The sequence below is a fragment of the Hypanus sabinus genome, chromosome 2, assembly GCF_030144855.1.
Source record: "Hypanus sabinus isolate sHypSab1 chromosome 2, sHypSab1.hap1, whole genome shotgun sequence".
Classification (NCBI taxonomy): domain Eukaryota; kingdom Metazoa; phylum Chordata; class Chondrichthyes; order Myliobatiformes; family Dasyatidae; genus Hypanus; species Hypanus sabinus.
This window is the reverse complement of record NC_082707.1, coordinates 175,440,914-175,461,449: the sequence shown is the minus strand read 5'-3', so window position 1 is coordinate 175,461,449 and position 20,536 is coordinate 175,440,914. Positions and strand designations below refer to the sequence as shown.

General features: G+C 41.6%; 1 protein-coding gene across 2 annotated transcripts in view; it reads right to left on the bottom strand.

Annotated features, from left to right (window-relative positions):
• Positions 1–20,536, bottom strand: part of mnat1 (MNAT1 component of CDK activating kinase) — a 114,412-nt gene that overhangs the window by 31,092 nt on the left and 62,784 nt on the right. The window contains exon 7 of one of the 2 annotated variants that reach the window (XM_059959955.1): positions 19,688–19,809. The exons of the other annotated variant lie outside the window; for it this stretch is intronic. Coding sequence (XP_059815938.1) covers positions 19,688–19,809 — 122 coding nt within the window. The remainder of the gene's footprint in view (positions 1–19,687; positions 19,810–20,536) is intronic. 2 annotated transcript variants of the gene reach the window in all.

The window sequence follows — 20,536 nt, the reverse complement described above, 5'->3', positions numbered from 1 at the left end:
CCTTTGCTTGTAAGATCAGTAATCATTATCCATTGCTAACTGTCTTCAAATGGGTGGTACCAAACTTTCTTCTTGAATCATTCTGGGCACTGTGAAGGTACACCTATTGAATGTTTGGTAGGCAGTCTTGGGATTTCAACTCAGCAATGTAAGAAAAGCAATACTTTTTAAGTCAGAACTTGTTTTGATCTAAAAGCAGTCATTCTCTTACAATTGCTATCTTGTCCTTATCCTTCCATGTAGTGCAAGTCATTGGTTGGAGATATTGTTGGAGAAACAACCTCAGAGAGTTGCAGCAGTGTTTCTTCCAAATTTCACACAATAAAGTATTTTTCAGTCAGCACTGGAAGGAGTGAACAGTTGTTGAGGTCAGAGGTCAGATTTGTTGAAGATGGGAAATTAGCTGGAATAGTAAAAGACCTTGTAATGGGACATGTTTTTTAAAAATTCTTGTTGAGTTAGCTAGACAAGTTTTTATTTAAGTTCTATGGTACAAACAAAACCAGGATCCTGAAGAACTGCCATACAGCTGCATCAGATACTAAGTAATGTTAACGAAACATTGTCTCTTACTTAGTGGCCACTTCATTAGGTACACGTGTACACCTGCTCATTAAAATGTAAATATCTAATCAGCCAATCATATGGCAACAAATCAATGAATAAAAGCATGCAGACATGGTCAAGAGGCTCAGTTGTGGTTCAGATCAAACATCAGAAAGGTGAAGAAAAGTGACCCAAGTGACTTTCACCATGGAATGATTGTTGGTGCGAGATGGGGTAGTTTGAGTATCTATTTCAAAAAGGAGGCGCAATGAAATTAAATTTAGCCATAGAGTGGTGAATTTGTGGAATTTGTTCGAACATGCAGCTGTGGAGGCCAGATCATTGGGTGTACTTAAGGCAGAGATCGATTAGTTCTTGATTGGACATGGCATCAAAGGTTACAGTGAGAAGGCTGGGAACTGAGGTTGAGAAGAAAAAAGAATCAGCAATGACTGAATGGCAGAGCAGACTCAATGGGCCATATGGCCTAATTCTGCTCCTATGTCTTATGGTCTTATAATGGTCTGCTCTGACATTCCATTACAGCTGATTTATTATATCTCTCAACCCCATTCTCCTGCTTTCTCCCTGTGACCTTTGACACCTTGACTAATCAAGAAACTATCAACCTCCCCCTTAAATATAACCAGTGACTTAGCCTCCACAAGCATCTGTGGCAATGAATTCCACAAATTCACCACCCACTGGCTAAATAAATTCCTCCTCCTCCTCTGTTCTAAATAGATGTCCCTCTATTCTGATGCTGTGCCCTCTGGCCCTAGACTTCCCCGCTATCAGAAACGTCCTCCCCACATCCACTCTATCTGGACCTCATAATAATCAATACATTTCAATGAGATCCCCCCCCCCCCCATTCTTCTCAACTCCAGCATGTACAGGCCCAAAGTCACCAATCCATCCTCATAGATAACCCTTTCATTCCAGGGATCATCCCCATGAACCTCCTTTGGACCCTATGCAATGCCAGCACATCCTTTCATAGATAAGGGGTCCAAAACTGCTCAAAATACTCCAAGTGCAGTCTGACCAACGTTTTATAAGACTCAGCATTATATTCCTGCTTGTAAGTTCTTGTCCTCTCAAAACAAATCCTCACATTGTATTTGCCTTCCTTATTCCCGACTCAACCTGAAAGGTAACCTTTAAGGAATCCTGCACTTAAGGTTTCAAAATTCTCTTCCCCTTTGCCACTTCTTTACCCATTCTCCTAAGCCCTTCTGCAGACTCCCTGCCTCCTCAACACTACCTGCCCCTCTAGCTATCTTTACATCATCTGCAAACTTGGCCATAAAGCCAACAATTCTGTCATCCAAATCACTGACACATTTAATTTGAAAAGAAGCAGTCGCAACACCAACTTTCATGGAACACCACTAAAAGACTGGTAGTGAACCAGGAAAGGCCACCAAAATCTCCACTCTTTGTCTCCTGCCAATCAGACAAGCTTCTATACATGCAACACATACTTAAGGAAACCAAAGTGAGCTGAAACCTCATCCTTAATAATAACATCTCCCCAGCCACTGAATTGAGACTAACTGGCCTATAATTTCCTTTTCACAAACAAGAGAAAATCTGCAGATGCTGGAAATCCAAGCAATACACGCAAAATGCTGGAGGAACTCAGCAGGCCAGGCAGCATCTATGGAAAAGAGTAGAGTTGACGTTTTGGGCTGAGACCCTTTAGCAGAACTGGAGAAAAAAGGCTGAGGAATAGATTTAAAAGGTGGGGGGGGGGGGCAAGAGAACCACAAGATGATAGGTGAAACCTGAAAGGGGAGAGATAAAGTAAAGAGCTAGGAAGTTGATTGGTGGAAGAGATACAGTGCTGGAGAAGGGAGAATCTGATAGGAGAGGACAGAAGGCTATGGAAGAAAGAAGAGGGTGGGGAAGAGCACCAGAGGGAGGCGATGGGTGGGCAAGGAGATTAGATGAGGGGGGGAAAGGGATGGGGAATTGTGAAGGAGGGGCATTAACAGAAGTTCGAAAAACTTCCAGTAGCCTCCAACCTGATGGCATGAACATCGATTTCTCAAACTTCTGTTAATGCCCCCCTTTCACCATTCCCCATCCCCTTTTCCCCCCTTCACCTTATCTCCTTGCCCACCCATCGCCTCTCTCTGATGCTCCTCCCCCTTTTCTTTCTTCCATGGCCTTCTGTCCTCTCCTATCAGACTCGCCATTCTCCAGCACTGTATCTCTTTCACCAATCAACTTCCCAGCTCTTTACTTCATCCCTCCCGCTTCAGGATTCACCCATCACCTTGTGGTTCTCTCCCCCCACCCCCACCTTTTAACTCTACTCCTGAGCTTTCTTTTTCCAGTCATTCTGAAGGGTCTCAGCCCGAAACATTGACTGGACTCTTTTCCATAGATGCTGCCTGCCCTCTGAATTCCTCCAGCATTTTCTATGTGTTGCTATAATTATCTTTTTTTAACCTCCCTCCATTAATGACATTTGCAATTTCACAGGCCTCCAGGCCCATTCCTGGATCTAGTGGTTCTAAAAAGATTACCACCAATGCCTCCACAATCTCTTCAGCTACGCCTTTGCTGGATTACTGACTATCTGACAGTTTGTGCGGCTGGGTAGTTCTCTGTGTGAGATGGTGGTGAGTGGCACTGGAGTGCCGCAAGGGACTGTCCTTTCTCCATTTCTGTTCACACTGTACACTACAGACTTCCAGTACAAATCTGAGTCTTGTCACTTGCAGTTTTCTGATGACTCTCCAGTGGTCAGGTGTATCAGACTTGGGCAAATCCTTTAATGTGTGCAGCAGGATATTGGAGATTCTTTTACCAGTCTGTTGTAGTGAGTGCTTTGAGGCTTTATGTTGGGGGGGGGGAGGGGCAGCATTGGTGCTAGTGATGCAAAAAGACTAAATAAGCTCATCAAAAAGACTGAATCCATCCTTAGCTCCAATCCAGACTCTTCTGAGTTAGTGGTGGAGAGGAGGTCATTAAACAAACTGTTATCCATTATGGACGATCAGGCATGTCCTCTCCATGACCTACTGAATAAGCAGCGGAGCGCCCTTTCGAACCGACTCATTCAGCACCGTGGTCACAAGGATCCTTACAGAAAATCTTTCCTACCAAATGCAAAAAGCATATACAGCAGCTCATCTCTGTGCGACAGAAAAACACACATCATAGTACAATAGTCTCTGTTTTATTATTTCATAAATTTTTATTATTTTCTATTTATTACCGGTTAAGTCTCCACACTGCTAAGTGTGTTTTTAAATGTTGCTGCTGAAACGAAAGAATTTCCCACTTGTGATCAATAAAATATTTATTACTATTATTCAACCTTAGGTGTAGTCCAACTGTCCAGGTGATTTAGCTACCATCAGTTTTTTCAGCTTTCCAAGCACCTTCTCCTTAGCAATTGCAATGACACTCACTGCCCCAACACTCTCAAATTTCAGGCATACTGCTAGTGAAGAATGGCACAATATACTTATTAGTTTGTCTGCCGTTTCTTTGTACCCCATTATTGCCTTTCCTGCATCATTTTTCCAGTGGTCCAATATCCACGCATGGCTCTCTTTTACTCTTTACATACCCGAAAAACTTTTTGTATCTTCTTTTGTATTATTTTAGATCCCTTCTGATTGTTTTAAGCTTTCCAATCCTCTAACCCCCCCCCCCCACTATTTTTCTGCTATACTATACGCCCTCTCTTTGCCTTTTAAGCTGTCCCTGACTTCCCTTGTCAGCCAGGATTCCCTGCAGAATACTACTTCATCTATTTTTCCTGTGCTTTCCAAATTTCTCCCATAAAAACCAGCTATTACTATTCTGTCATCATCCCTGCTAGAATCCCCTTCCAATAAACTTTGGCCAGTTCCTTTCTCATGCCTCTGTAATTACCTTTAATAAGAAAGTCCAGACGGGTTCAAGCTGACAAGAAGGCAATGTAACTCAAATAACCATGTGTTACAACAGTGATGTGCAGGAGCATCTCCGAATGCACAACACGTTGAACCTGGAAAGTGGATGGGCAACAGCAGTAGAAGACCATGAACATTATACACAATGGCCACTTGATTAGGTACAGGAGGTACATAATAAAGTGCCCACTTAGTGTATTTCATTTACAATAAAGGAAGTTTACACAGTGCCAATGGGATTATACCGGGTTTTTAAAAAAGTCTGATCATAAGGTTTCCATATTGGAAACAGTGCAAAGGTAACTCGTTGACACCTGGGATGAAGGAGATTACTTACAAAGAGAGGTGGAATTACATAAGAACATAAGAAATAGGGGCAGGAGCAGGCCATCTAGCCCATCGAGCCTGCCCCACCATTCAATAAGATCATGGCTGATCTGTTTGTAAACTCAGCTCCATCTACCTGCCTTTTCCCCATAACCTTTAATTCACCTACTATGTAAAAATCTATCTAACTGTACAAGCAGTCTCCGGGTTACAGACGAGTTCCATTCCCGAGTCCGTTTGTAAGTCAGATTTGTACGTAAGTCAGAACAAGTACATCCGGTATTACTTAGCATCAGTTAGTCAAATGTTTGTCTTAGTATATAGTATATATTTTACCTTTCTATGCATATAAAACACTTAGGAAACGTATGTATTCTAGTAATTAAACCACTGCGTTGCTTAGTAATAATTGTATCTTTCATCGGGGCAGGGCCTTTCACATGCTCCATTATTTTCACTTTATCTTTCATCCTTTAAAATTGTTCCAATCATTGACTGACTGTAGCCTAACGCTTTTCCAATGACCAGTGGCGTTTCACCTCTTTCCAAACGCTTTATTATTTCCACTTTATTTTCAATCGCAATCGCTTCCCCTCAACGGAACAGAAACACTGCGGGCAGCGGGTCCCAAGCTGCACCAGCTCCCGAGTTCCGCTGAGTCCTAAGGACCACCGCTCTAAAATCCCCAGGTCCTAAACTCCACCGCACTGAGACAGGTTAAATGGGACAAGTGGGGTCTGTGCTGGGTTTGGGTATTGTAATTGAGCCTCCACAATATTCCTCGTGGTAATTTAAACTGGAGGTGTCAGATTTTTTTCACGAGGTCGAGTTGCGAGCTCGACATCAACCCAGCACGGATGGTATGGGAGTCACTGGATCGACATCAACCCAGCGCGCTCGGGAGCAGTCTGTCTCAAGCCTGGCGCTGATCTCACTGTGCCACCAGCCAACTCCAGTTGGGTCAGGGTGAATCTTGCTAAGAAAAATTTAAGCCAAATACAAAGTTACACAATCAACATAGTGTCAACAGCAACGACTTAATATGGCGGACAGCGTCGCGATCCACCTTAAAATGGCGGATGGCGTTCTCCTTCCTCGGTTTAGTACGAGTTATCTGTAAGACAGACAGACGTTCATAACTCGGGGACTACCTGTATCTTAAATATATTCAGTGAAGAAGCCTCAACTGCTTCCCTGGGCAAAGAATTCAACAGATTCACCACTCTCTGGGAAAAACAGTTTCTCCTCATCTCCATCCTAAATCTTCTCTGCTTAACCTTGAGGTAAAGCCCCCTAGTTCTAGTCTCACCTACCAATGGAACCAACTTTCCTACTTCTATCTTATCTATCCCTTTCAAAATTTTGTATGTTGCTATAAGATCCCCTCTCATTCTTCTGAATTCCAGAGAGTACAGTCCCAGGCGACTCAACTTCTCCTCATAGGTTAACCCCTTCATCTCTGGAATCAACCTGGTGAACCTCTTCTGCAATGTCTCCAAAGCCAGTACATCCTTCCTCAAGTATGGAGACCAGAACTGCACACAGTACTCCAGGTGTGGCCTCACCAGTACCCTGTATAGTTGCAGTATGACCTCCCTGCTCTTGAATTCAATCCCTCTAGCAATGAAGGCCAACATTCCGTTTGCCTTCTTAATAACCTGTTGTACCTGCAAGCCAACTTTTTGCGATTCATGAACAAGCACTCCCAAGTCCCTCTGCACAAAAGCATGCTTCAATCTTTCAACATTTAAATAATAATCTGCTCTTCTATTATTCCTTCCAAACTGGATGATCTCACATTTACCAACGCTGTATTCCATCTACCGGACCTTGGCCCACTCGCTTAACCTATCTATATCCCTCCGCATCCTCTGTACAATTTGCTTTTCCACTCAGTTTAATGTCATCAGCAAATTTTGCTATGCTACACTCAGTCCCCTCTTCCAAATTATCAATGTAAATTGTAAACAGCTGCAGGCCCAGCACCAACCCTTGCGGCACCCCACTCACCACTGACTGCCAACCAGAGAAACACCCATTTATACCAGCTCTCTGCCTTCTATTGGTTAACTAATCCACTATCCATGCCAATACACTTCCTCCAACTCCATGCATCTGAATCTTATTTATAAATCTCTTGTTCGACACCTTATCAACCAGCTGCTGGAAATCCAAGTATACAACATCCACCTGTTCCCCTCCATCCACTGCACTCATTATGTCCTCAAAGAACTCCAGTAAGTTTGTCAAACAGGACCTGCCCTTTCTGAATCCATGCTGCGTCTGTCTAATGGAACCACTCCTTTCTAAATGTTTTGCTATTTTTTCCTTAATGACAGCTTCAAGCATTTTCCCTACTACAGATGTTAAGCTAACTAGCCTATAGTTTCTCATCATTTGCCTACATCCTTTTTTTAAAAATGGCATGGCATTTGCTGTCTTCCAATACACCATGACCTGCCCAGTGTCTAGAGAGTTTTGCTAAGGGATTACCAATGTGTCTACTATAACCTCCACCAATTCCTTCAGCACCCTGGGATGCATCCCATCAGGACCAGGGGACTTATCTACCTTCAGGCCCTCTAGTTTGCTCATCACTATCTCTTTAGTGACAGTGATTTTATCAAGGTCGTCACCTCCCATTTCATCCATAACATCTTTCTTTGGCATATTAGATGGGTCCTCCACCATGAAGACCAAAAAAAAAATAGTCATTCAATGCATCAGCCAATACTGTAATACTTACCACCCAATACTGTATCAATTTTCCCTTCTCATCTTCCAAGGGACCAACATTGACTTTAGCCACCCTCTTCTGCTTTATATATTTAAAAAAACTTTTGATGTTTTAATATTTTGTGCTAATTTACTTTCATACTTTATCTTCCCTTTTCTTATTTCTTGTTCAGTTGTTCTTTTTTGCGTTTTAAAGTTTTCCCAATCCTCCAGTCTCAGGACTAGATCTAAGATAACATTTTCCCTTGTAGGTTCACTAACATGCTGCTCAAGAAAGCCATCATGGATGCATTCTATGAAGTCCTCAAGTCTTCCTTGACCAACCTGATTCACCCAATCTATGTGGAAGTTAAAATCCCCCATGACAACTGCCATTCATTTCTTACAAGCCTCAGTTATTTCTTGGTTATCACCTGCAGCACTGCAATATTTTTATTAGGTGGCCTATAGACAGCACCCACCAGTGATTTCTTCCCTTCACTATTCTTAATCTCTACCCAGATGGGCTCAACATTCTGCTCCATAGATCTTATATCATCTCTTATAATTGCCCTGATCTCATCCCTAATCAAGAGCGCCACCCCACCTCCTTTGCCTTCCTGCCTATCTTTCCATATTACCTGATACCCTTGGATATTTAATTCCCAGTCATCTCCAACTTGCTACCAGGTTTCTGTAATTCGTACTCAGTAGAATATTTTATTGATATACAAGACTTTGAGGAAGATTGACAAAGTGGATCCTGACAGGGTATTTCCCCAAGCATGGATGTCCAGGATGAGAAGGCATTGTTTCAGAATAGAAGTCATCTATCTAAGATATGATGAGGAGAAGCTTGATTTGTCAGAGACAGTGGCTATTAGAATTCGTCCCCCAGAATAATTTGGAGGCAGAGTCTTTAAATATACTTAGGCAGTGACTGAAAGATAATTAAGCTACAGGGGAATCAAGAGGTCTGAGGAGAACATGGGAATACGCTGTTGAAGCCCAGATCAGATCAAAAAGGATGCTATTGAAAGGCAGAGAAGGACTAACTGGTCTACTCCTGCTCACATACTTCTTGAGTATTGTTACAGCTACTGTCATTTGGGCAAATACAAAGATAGTGAAAAGTTTATGGGAACCCGGGAACTAAGACACTTGTTACAGATGAGAATAAGTAAATTAAATATAACATGAAGCAACCATGACAGCAGTTTTTGAAAGGACCACAAAATCAAGGATATGCTGGAATTTAAAAGTGCTGCAGAATGAGAAGCCAAAAAATGAAACTATGCAATGATAAATACTTTTTTTTTTTGGTCACAAAAAGAGAATGGTGAAATTAAACAGGCTTGTGGTTAGAATATTTTAAAAGTTACATACTAATTTTTATCCATATCTGGTAAGCAATTCACACAAATGGAAAGATAGGTGTGAACAGAAATGATGCCTTCTACACATACTACAGTATAAATTCTTCCGATGCATAATATTAGTAGTCATCACATTCTTAAAAGCATTCTCAGCTGACTAGACAATAAGGGGTTCTTATCTCACTTCAGAATTATGATAAAAAGCTGCCTGGTTATTGTAATTCAAATGCATAGATACTCTCATTTTGCAATTTTAAATGCATACCAACTAGTAATCAGCACATTGTGTCATCTAATTATGCCAATAATCAGCTGCATCAATACTTTTTAAAACTATGTTAAATAAATGCTGATACTGTTTTGTTTTAATTAGAAGCAAGTATTGTGTCTATCCATACAGGGATTGGAATGAGATATCAATTTATTCACAGAAAAGCTTGTTTTAATACAGTAAAGATGTTTCAATTATTCTAAGAAGGGAGGAAGGCAAAAGAAGGGAAATCAGTTAGTCTGACTTCAGTGGTCGGAAAGATGTTGGGGTCTATTATTAAGAATGAGGTTTTGAAGTACTTGAAGGCACATGGTAAAATAGGCCAAAGTCAGCAGGCAGGATAGTAAAAAAAAAATCGGTTGTTGTTGTTTATATGGGTTTTCAAAAGACATTTGACAAGGTGCAACACATAAGACTGCTTAACAAGATAAATGCCCATATTATTACAGTCAAGGTACTGGCATGGATAGAAGCCAACTAGCAGGAGGCATAGAGTGGGAATAAAGGGGTCCTTTTCTGGATGTTTCCCCGTGACTGTCAGTGTTGAGACAGCTTCTTTTCACTTAACATGTACAACACACTGGAGGAACTCAGCAGGTCGGGCAGCATCTGTGGAAATGAGCAGTCAATGTTTCAGGCCAAGACCCTTCATCAGGACTGAAGAAGGAGGGGGCAGGGGCCCTTAAAGAAGGTGGAGGGAGGGTGGAAAGGAGAAGGCTGGTAGGTGCCAGGTGCCAAGGGTTGAAGTGGGTGGCAACCGGGAGATCATGTCTGTTGTGGTGGACGGAGTGGAGGTGCTCGACGGAGCACTCCCCCAATCTGCGTCGGGTCTCACCAATGTAGAGGAGGCCGCACCGGGAGCACCAGATGCAATAGATGACCCCAACAGCTCACAAGTGAAGTGTTGCCTCATCTGGACGGACTGTTTGGGGCCCTGAATGGTGGTAAGAGAGGAGGTGTAGGGACAGGTGTAGCACTTACGCTTGCAGGGATAGTACCAGGTGGGAGATCTGTGGGGAGGGACGTGTGGACCAAGGAGTCGCGGAGGGAATGATCCCTGCAGAAAGCGGAGAGGGGTAGAGAAGGAAAGATGTGCTTCTCGAGCACCTCACTCCATCCGCCACAACAGACAGGATCTCCCAGTTGCCACCCACTTCAACTCTGCTTCACATTCCCATTCGGATATATCCATACATGGCCTCCTCTACTGCCATGATGAGGCCAAACTCAGGTTGGAGGAGCAACACCTCATATACTGTCTGGGTAGTCTCCAGCCCCTTGGCATGAACATTGAATTCTCCAACTTCCAGTAATTCCCTCTCTCTCCCTTCCCCCATCCCAATTTCCCTCTGCCTCCTCCTCCTCCAGCTGCCTATCACCTCCCTCATAGTTCCGCCCCCTTCTACTACCCATAGTGCTTTCCCCTTACATTCCTTCTTCACCTTTCCTGCCTATCCCCTCCCTCACCCCTTGATCTTTCCTCTTATTGGTTTTTCACCTGGCACCTACCAGCCTTCTCCTTCCCACCCTCCCCCCTTCTTTATGGGGCTCCTGCCCCCTCCCTCTTCAGTCCTGACAAAGGGTCTCGGCCCAAAATGTTGACTGCTCGTTTCCATGGATGCTGACTGACCTGCTGAGTTCCTCCAGCATGTTGCACGTGTTGCTTTGACCCCAGCATCTGTAGAGTATTTTGTGTTTTCTTTTCATTTAAACTGTCAATGATTTGGATGAAAGAACTGATGGTTTTGTGGCCAAGTTGCAGACAATATGAAGATCAGTAGAAGAAACACGGTGTCTGCAGAAGGATTTACACAGATTGGGGGAATGGGTAACCAAATGGCAGATGGAATATAGTGTAGGGAAGTACATGGTCATCCACTTAGGCACAAGGAATAAAGGCATGGACTATTTTCTAATTGGGGGGAAATATTCAACAATCAGATGTGCCAATGAACCTGGGAGTCCTCGTGCAGGATTCCCTAAATGTAAACTTGAAGGTTGAGTCGATGGTAAGGAAGGCAAATACAATATTAGCATTCATTTTGGGAGGACTAAAATACAAAAGCAAGGATTTAATGCTGAAGCTTTATAAAGCATTGGTCAGACATGTTCAGTTTTAGGCCCCTTATCTAAAAAACTATGTGATGGCATTGGAGAGGATCCAGAGGAGGTTCACAAGAATTATCTCAGGAATGACAAGAGCATTTCACGGCTCTGGATGCTGGAGTCTGAAAAATGAGGGGGAGCTCATTGAAACCTATCAAATATTGTAAGAGCTAGATAGAGTGGATGTGGAGAGGATGTTTCCTATAGTTCATAGTGTAGGCACAGCCTCAGAATGGAACATCCATTTAGAACAGAGGTAAGGAAAATTTTCTTGAGCCAGAGGGTTGCGAATCTGTGGAATTCATTGCCACAGGTAGCTGTGCAGACCAGTTCATTGGGTATATTTAACTGGCGTTGATAGGTTATTGATTAATCAGAGTGTCAAAGGAATCGGGGAGAAAGCAGGAGAATGGGGTTGAGAGGGATAATAAATCAGCCATGACAGAATGGCAGAGCAGACTCAATAGGCTAAATGGCTTAATTCTGCTTTTTTGTCTTATGATCTTATACCTATAATGAGAAAGGGGTTTCAATGAAAATCAAGAGGAAAAAGATACAAATAGAGGCTTGGAAAAACTAGAAATTATTAACAAGATGGCCCTAAGATATTGAAAGTAAAGATAAAGGAGGCTGCATAGAGGGAACAAGCAGATAGCTCCAAAGTTCATGATACAGAGTTGCAGAACCTTGCAGAAAGGTTACACAAGTGAGTCCAATGGGAAACATTGGAAAGCAAGCCTTAAAGTGATGTGAAAATGCTACACATGTAATTTTGCAACTACTCCCCTATGAATTACAATATGCTCAATTTTTGGAGGAATCCCATTCTTTCAGTTTCAGGTCAGTACTAAACATTTTTTGGGATGAATTCCTGATGTGTCCCTGTCTGCTCCGTTTTCAGCACTAATTTGGTTTCCTAAACAATAGATCCAAACCTTGAGTGCAATTGTTTTCCCAAACACAAAAGAAATCTGGTTTCTGTATGTCAGGAATTTATATCTCAAGGATACAAGAGTAATTGCCACCTGGAACCTGAAGTCAATTAAAAATATATTAATGGTTCCCAACTGTATTAATTTAGTAACATATTAAAACTGAATGGACAATAGCTCCTTTTAGTTCTGTTTCAAGCACAATGGACATATAAATGAGGGGGAAATTGGACTTTGTTTTTGAACTGTAGTACTTTTAAAATTGTATTCAATCCTCTTAGTAGCAGTAAATATAAGTTGTTTTGATCAATATGAAAGATATTTCAACTCTATCAATACATCTTCTTGCAAAGTGAAGCTATAATCAGCAGTGAAATACAGCCAATTTTTTTTAATGGTTTCTGAGGGTAAATACCATATGTCTATCTTCAGCAACTTTCCATCACACATACCAAGATCATTATCTACTTAGATAATCCCTCAGAATGAAGAATGGCTTGCTCCCACATCATTTTTTGGGTTCTGAAATGGCTAATGAGGCCCACAAAGCCCAAATTTCACTCATTTTAGCAGTCAGGAACAAGAGGCTCCCAGAATTCAGTGAAAGCACTGGACATTTTCAAGCTTTGAGAACATCATAGAAACTTTTTCCTGTCACTCTTGCAACCTTTTCGCATATGTCCTCCCACAACAGTGTCAAGAGATTGGTGTTAGTCATGTAAACAACACAGCCTGCCAAATACAACCAACACTGAGTAACTAAGGCTTCTAGCCTGGAAGAAGACACTGATATTCACTTGCCTATTTTTCTAATGAATATCAATATTATTTTCCCAGTGCATTGTGGCATCTGCTGTAGTCCAGAAATAAGAAGCATATAGGAAAGGAAGGATCTGCTCCCCTATAAACTGAGTTCGATGCTAATTCTGAGGTCTTGGCCTTCAAACAACCTTTGCTTCAATTGACTAAAGACTGCACTGGCACATTGAAGATAGTGGGAAACTTTATTATCAATGTCTGTCTTTGCCAAGGAATGCCTCACAAGATCTGGGAAGTGCTCCACATTTTCCAGGTATTATAGGTAACATTTATTATCAGAGGATGATGTGGTGCAGCAGGATATGGTGGTAGAGGGTCTTTTGGATATAGGCCCTTTCTCTTCGCTAGATGAGTAAAGGTTGTTGGCTTTTGAGCATGTACAATCGCAAGTATCATCTGGCTAAAAGTGGCCATTAGTTAGCATCATAGTTTGCATGGTATCTTAGAGCAAATGAAAGATGGAGATAAATTTCAGTGGGCAGCCATATTTATTAACTAAGTTACTTTCAATCAATGGAATCAGTGATTTTCATGAGATCAAAGAAGGTCATGTATTTTGGCTGGTGCTTTTCATTTGAGTTTCCACAGAGTGAAAATCATGTCCATGATGTCTCTGAATGGATCAGATCCATACTATGATTTAGGGAGCAGCTCATTATTCTTCAAGAGTTGATGTTCCCTGTTGTTAATACAGTTGGAGATATCTCATTTCTTGAAGATGTTAACACCTCTGACATTCCTGAGTATATCTTCCCTCTTGAAATCGTTGGCAATGAAATTGTGGACTGAAGATCAAAACTCTTTACTGCTGGTATTAGAATTTAATGAGGATTTTGCCTGTTGCCATGCCTTGTACTTCTTTGGGATGAGAAATGAACTTCTACTTCTGGTCAATTGGGGTGGCAGAAAGATTAACAAAAATACCTTGCTAAGAGATGGAGTCTAGGCCTCTGTTCTGCTCTCTCTCCACCCATAATTTCGCCTTCAGGTCAGAGGTTTTTTACTTCAATCCTTGTACTGCTGTTCATTTGTCCTTGAATAGAGGTTGAGCTTCCAATACAGGAAAGCTTAGTTTCTTTTAAGTATTTATTGCTCAACTTCGTAGTCTCCTTATCATTCTCATCAAACCGATCAAGGTTCTTCTTGATAAAGAAGATGGAGTTTCTACATAGGTGTCAACTAAGGCACACTTCAGTAATCCAAGAGTTGAAAGGTTGTTTGTGAGAAAAGCTTGTTCGTGGTTCATAAGAGATCATGGGCATGAAGTCACGTTACAGAGTACAGAAATGAACTCTTCAGCCCATCATGTCCAGTTTACCCATTTACACTAATCCTATTTGCAGCGTTAGGTCTGTCCCCTGCATGCCCTGTGTATTTAAGTGTCTGTTAAAAAGCCTCTTAATTGTAGTACATATCATATTCCACTACTTCCTCAAGCAGTGGGTTCCAACAACAACTGTTCAGGTTAAAAATACTTAGGACCCCTTTAAACTCCTTCCTCTAATCTTACGTAAATGCCTTCTGTTTTGATACCCCTACTATGGGAAAAAGATTTTGACTATCTACCCTATCAATGCCCTCATAATCTTCTATATTTTTATCAGGTCATCCTTCAGCCTACTTTATTCCAGGGAAAACAAGTTCAACTTATCAAATCTCACTAAATAACCAATGTTCTTCAATCCATGTCTTGTGCTTGTCCCTCTGATGAAATACGATGTTCATTACCAAAAGAAGAATGCTGCAAGTATTTTATTAAGAGAAAGCTCCAATTAGAGTGTTTTTTTTTTCTTGCTGATCACTCCTTGCCAGAGGACTGCTTCTCTTCACTTCTTGGACTGGAGGATCAGTTTTTCCTTTTAAACCAGTACTAAACTAGAAGTCTTCCTTGGCATCATCTAAAGCTTCCAGTTTTTATATATTTATACTGACATGCACAGCATTCTGGTTCCAACGGTTCATAATTTTAGAAACTTGCTGTAGTTGCAAGCTTATTCCATAAAGAATGCATTCCTCTCCCAGCTGGTCCCTCTAAAGAAGATGTACCACCAACTGTTTATTTGTGTGATAATATTCAATGTAGTAATATTGATGTCAAAGTGTCTGGGCTCCTGACAGCATTGCAACATTCAGATCAGTCACTTTTGGGATTGTTCATAAGGTTTCTGATAGCCCAGGTTTGAAACTCTATGTAGTGTTCTGAAAACTGCCTGTGCATGATTTCTTTTAACATGGGTGGCCAATGCATGCTAACTACGATGTGGCCTTCATAGAATAAGGTTGTGATCTAGTGGCAAGGGGAACCAAAGCAAATAGACACCAGGATCTAAATATATTCCATCAATATTAAGAAAAATGAACAGCAAGATCAGGATTTCTCAGATTTATCACTCACCATATGATATTAAAAATATATTTTGTACAAATTCCTGATCAAAATTTGTCTAAATGACAGTTAACTATTTACTAATGTTTCCAAGAGTTCTAAAATTTCTATAGTCAGAAAAGTGTATCAAGGTTTCGATTGAAGAACAGTAACCCTGCATTACACCACCCATTTTGTTATATTAATCAAGGCTTGGCTTTAGTTATAATGAAAAAAAAACAGCTGGCAAATATAAAACTTTAACATAAACCCATAAACCCCATAGTTGCTAAACAAGCACAGCTTACCTGAACTTCATCTCAATTCCAATTAAGTGAATTTAAAAATTACAAATGTTCTGCCAAATTAGTGATTTTGTGTAAAGTGCTGTTAAATATGATTAAGCAAAAGTATGCAGCATCTGCGCCATCTGTATTCAATGAAATAAAACGCTAACATGGAGTATTTATGAAATGACCCGATATAAATGTAGTCCTGGATCCAATAATAACAACCATTATTCATAAGGAATTTGCATTCCAATTTTGACTCAAGTGGTATAGAACCTGTCCTCTAAGAAAGTATAAGTAAAATCGGAGCATAGGAAAAAATATATAAGATTTTCTTCTTCCTTTCCCTATGACTACAATGCATATTTCCTTTGGATGCCAACTCCTTTACAGATGACATCAAGTATCCTTCTTTATAGCATAAGGGAACACAGTGAAATTCGGTTCATTTGGACACATCAGAACCAGTACATTTTGGCCCTGTTAAGGGCTGCCCAAATAGTCGAAGGTTTGTGGAAATCGTTCAAAAGATACAAAACTGACAAACTGAGTACTTAAGTGAAATAAAAAACAAATTAGAACACTACCAATATGATTACAGTACTATAAAACTGTAAACAGTTGCAAATAATTATTGACAGAGAAATTCATCCAGTGTTCTTTTGATTGACTGTAAATGAAGAAAATCAATGCAGATAATGGACTGCTTTCATACAATGCTTTTGACAATAGTATCCACCAAATCTTCATTTTTAATAAAACCTTTAAGATGACTGTCAATACCTTCAAATTTGTCATAGATCCTAACTTGTTGAAGAAGTGAAATAGTTTCATTTTCACTTGCGGCCATTTCTGGCATCTCCATGCCTGAATGCTTGAAACCACAGTGAACAAAACAGTTCTAAATTGCCTTACTACTTATTTTTCACCAACTATCAGTGACAAAAATCACTGCTTTTTGAACACAAACACATGCAACAGACACCATTTAAAAACTGTAAGCTTTAACAGCCACGCAAGTGCACGCGAAGAACACAGTTAGAAACTGTTCAGCAATAGTTTCTTGCCCCAATTAAGTGGCATAGAGTCCCAAATAAATGAAAGGAATCTGGCAATTTTCTCAATTAGTTTTTGTTCTTTGAGTTGTCCCTAAGCAGCTGCCCCGATCGACTGACAGCCAAATTAACCAGAATCCACTGTATATAGCACAAGACAATATAAACTAGGATATGAAAAAGACGCCAGCAAGACCAATACTTGGCCGCATACCACAAAACACAACTGCAGAAGTATTGAGGCCATGATCACCTAGTGTCAGTCACAGTGGCTGGGGCACGTGATAAGGATGCCCCCATGTCGGCTACTCCTCAGAGTGTTATACGGCCAGCTACATCATGGTCGACGCTCAGCTGGAGGGCCGAAGAAACGCTACACGGATCAGATGAAGAATGCTTTAAGGAAGTGCAAGATCAGACCTGAGGACCTGGACGATGTTGCTGCTGACTGTAACACTTGGCAACAGCTGTGTAGGGATAGGGTTCATATTCTGGAGATGGAAAGAACAACCAGAAGACAGCAGAAAAGATCCAGGAAAAGTGCAGCCACGGTTGCCATCATTACCACCACTACCACCACATGTTCATGTCTCACCTGCAATAATACTTGTGGGTCCAGGATAGGACTGTATAGTCATCAAAGATCTCACCTTCAAAGATGTGGACGTCGTCATTAGATTGCAATGGACAACCAAAGAAGAAGATTTGTAGTTAAGTGTCTTTTCAATTTTGCTGGCACCATTACTGTAGGTTGTTTGCCTCAAACTAGGCACAATGGAACAGGACAACTTGGATCACTAGTCCATATAAAACCCATTGATAAGTAGCTTCATTGTAAAGCTATGGTACAAGCTGATTACTTCAGTCCCGCCCACTGCTTTTTTCTTCATGACCCAAAAGAGGCTGGTGGATGGCTTCTGGGGCAACAGAAGGCATTGGGACTCTGTTGCGGTCCTGAGTCTTCCGATCCCGGAGAGCAGTCAGTCACTGGTGTGTATGCGTATCCAGCTAGTGGCTTTCCACCTCAGGACCCTGCAGAGATACCTGTACAGCGACGATCCTCCAAGATGGCGTGCACTAGTATCGCACTTTTTCCGCCAGGGAGGCTGCCTACAGAAGGGCACGTGGCTTCCAGCAGATAGCATCAGACACACCTCTTTGAGGGATCTACCTCACTTCCATCAAGAGCTGTTAAGGGTATGGTGTCTAGTCTTATCCAGACAGGGTGCTCCTGTGCCAGTGGGAGGCAGTGCTATAGCTGTGAGTGGTCTGGTCTCCATCTTATCACGGTGGGTGTCAAAGGGGCTTGGAGAATTGGAGGGGTTCCAGGTATACAACCACCTGATCAGCCAGAATTGCCTGTCAGACCCAGGCCTCAGGATACCACATGGGACGGTCCCACACAACATAAGCCGTCTCACAGGATGCCCGCTGTGCCCTTCCGTGACGCTCCAAAGCATTTCTTGTATGGACTGTTCTTGCACACTTTGGCAATCTGCTTTACCACCTGGCAGCAGAGGAGGTCCCCAGTGGAAATCTCCTTATGCAGAGGTCCTTCCCCTGGGGACCCGGGGAGGAAGGCAGTACAGTTCAACAGGTTTTTAAGCTGGTTCACTGACACCCCTTCCACCTGTCCTTTCTATGGCTGGTAAGAGACAGTGAACTGTGCTTATATGGCGGGTAAGAGGCTGCAGCCCCTGTCTGAGTATCTGAAGGGGCTGCTGCTCAGGTTCTGGTCACACCTTCAGCCCTGCACTCCTTGTATATGAGCACACAGTACAGGAGGGGGTGGGTCAGGAGGAAGATTCACCGGTGAGTTTGCTCTTGATGGCCATTCATGGGTCCAGGTGGCAGAAAGTCAAGGGCTCTGCCAGGGCCAAGTGCCTGTCCCTCTTCCGAGGATACATTCATGCCTGGCTGGCCTTGGAGAGGGAACACGGGGTCACAATGAGTACAGTGGGGGATTTCCAGGAGCAGTGGCCCCCCCAGGGAATTGACTGTTTTATAGGCAGTAGTAATCATATTTTAAGTTGAATTTATTCACTTTGTAAATATTTGTAAAATATTTGTCTTGTAAATGTTCGTACTTTGTGTATTCGTTGTATAAATAAACTTTTATCGTTTTGTAAAAAAAAAGAGACAGACTCTTTTTGTGCCTGTTGTTGCAATAGTTCTGTGAAGTGACTCAGGAGATTGTAATTCCTTATCACTAACCTTATCAGAATTGTCGGTAGGCCTAGGCTTAGAATCCTCTTCTTCCTTCTCACACACCCTCTTCAAAAATTGCTACACTCAACTGTCTTTACAAATGAAATTTCCCTTCAATTTTCTACCATGCCTGTACAGTTTGTTTGATCCCATAAGTCAGTCGGCAGCAGCACAGCTCAAGTTGGGTGAGTCTATTCAATACTCGGAAAACAGACTAACGCCCCTGATCAGCCTACCATCCTCCCCTCCGTGCAATACAGCACTCACAGATTATCAACAGCCTCCCGTATCTCGCAACAAAAACTGAGAATGAACACAGTCCTACTGCATACTGCCATACTGAGAGACCCAACAAGATCGTTAACAGGATTGCTTGGTCAGGGCCCACTGATGCGAGTGCTAACATCGCACAAAGTTCAAAAAACATTGTTTATTTTTCTATCATGATCTTTCGCAGAACCCCTAGTGATCTCTAGAGTTCCATGGAACCCTGGTTGAGATACCCCGGTGTAGAGAATATAATTTGTTATTTTTTAATATTTTCATGATATTTTTTTAAATCAGTGCTTGCCAATCGTCTTTGAGGAATGATGGTCAAAACTGTCAAAATTTAAAGGCCAGGAAACAAAACCTCAACTTCTTTGGAAGATATGTCATTGATCTTCCGAATACACAATCTAGTACTTTTGAGAAAGACCTATTTACGTACCCAATACTAGGAAAATAGGTGGACGAATTATTAAGTGAATTTATTTCTTACCCCCTTGCTTCAAGCAGCTCATATTCTGGAACTTCTGGTCCACATAATTTCATCTGTAATGGTTGATATATGTACAAAGCCTCTTCTATCTTTGGTACTGGCTGCAAAGATATTTGCTGACCCTGTTTGCAAAATATATTGCACATTAGGAATAATTTTCAAAAAAATAAATTCATATTTAAAAGTGTGAAGCACCAGTGTCAATATGCCACTATTATAACTGAAATATAAAGCTATGGACTACTTTGTGGAAATTGCCTAAACAAAGATAATGTACAATTTAAAGACATTTTCTTAGTGACCAAGATTTTCTACCAAAAGTATCAGAATCAGAATCACTTGACGTGAAATTTGTGAACTTTGCAGCAGCACTTCAATGCAATACATAATATAGAAGAAAAAATAAGTAAATCAATTACAGTATACTTATATTGAATAGACTAAAAAACATGCAAAAAACACCTGAGATTTTACCAACAATGGTTGTATCATCAGCAAATTTATAGATGGTATTTGAGCTATACACAGTCATGTGTATATAGAGAGTAGAGCAGTGGGCTAAGCACACACCCCTGAGGTGGGCCAGTGCTGATCGTCAGCAAGGAGGATATGTTATCACCAATCCACACAGACTGTGGTCTTCCAGTTAGGAAGTTGAGGATCCAATTGCAGAGAGAGGTACAGAGGCCCAGGTGCAGTAGTACCAAATGTATGCTTGCACTCAATGGTGGGTGACAGCCCCAATCCTGCTCACAGGAAGTAGCAAGTAAGAAGGAAGCATGCCAACAACACCTGGTGTGCCAGATGCCAAACCATCAGAATTTCTGAGAAGTTACATAGTGGATTACC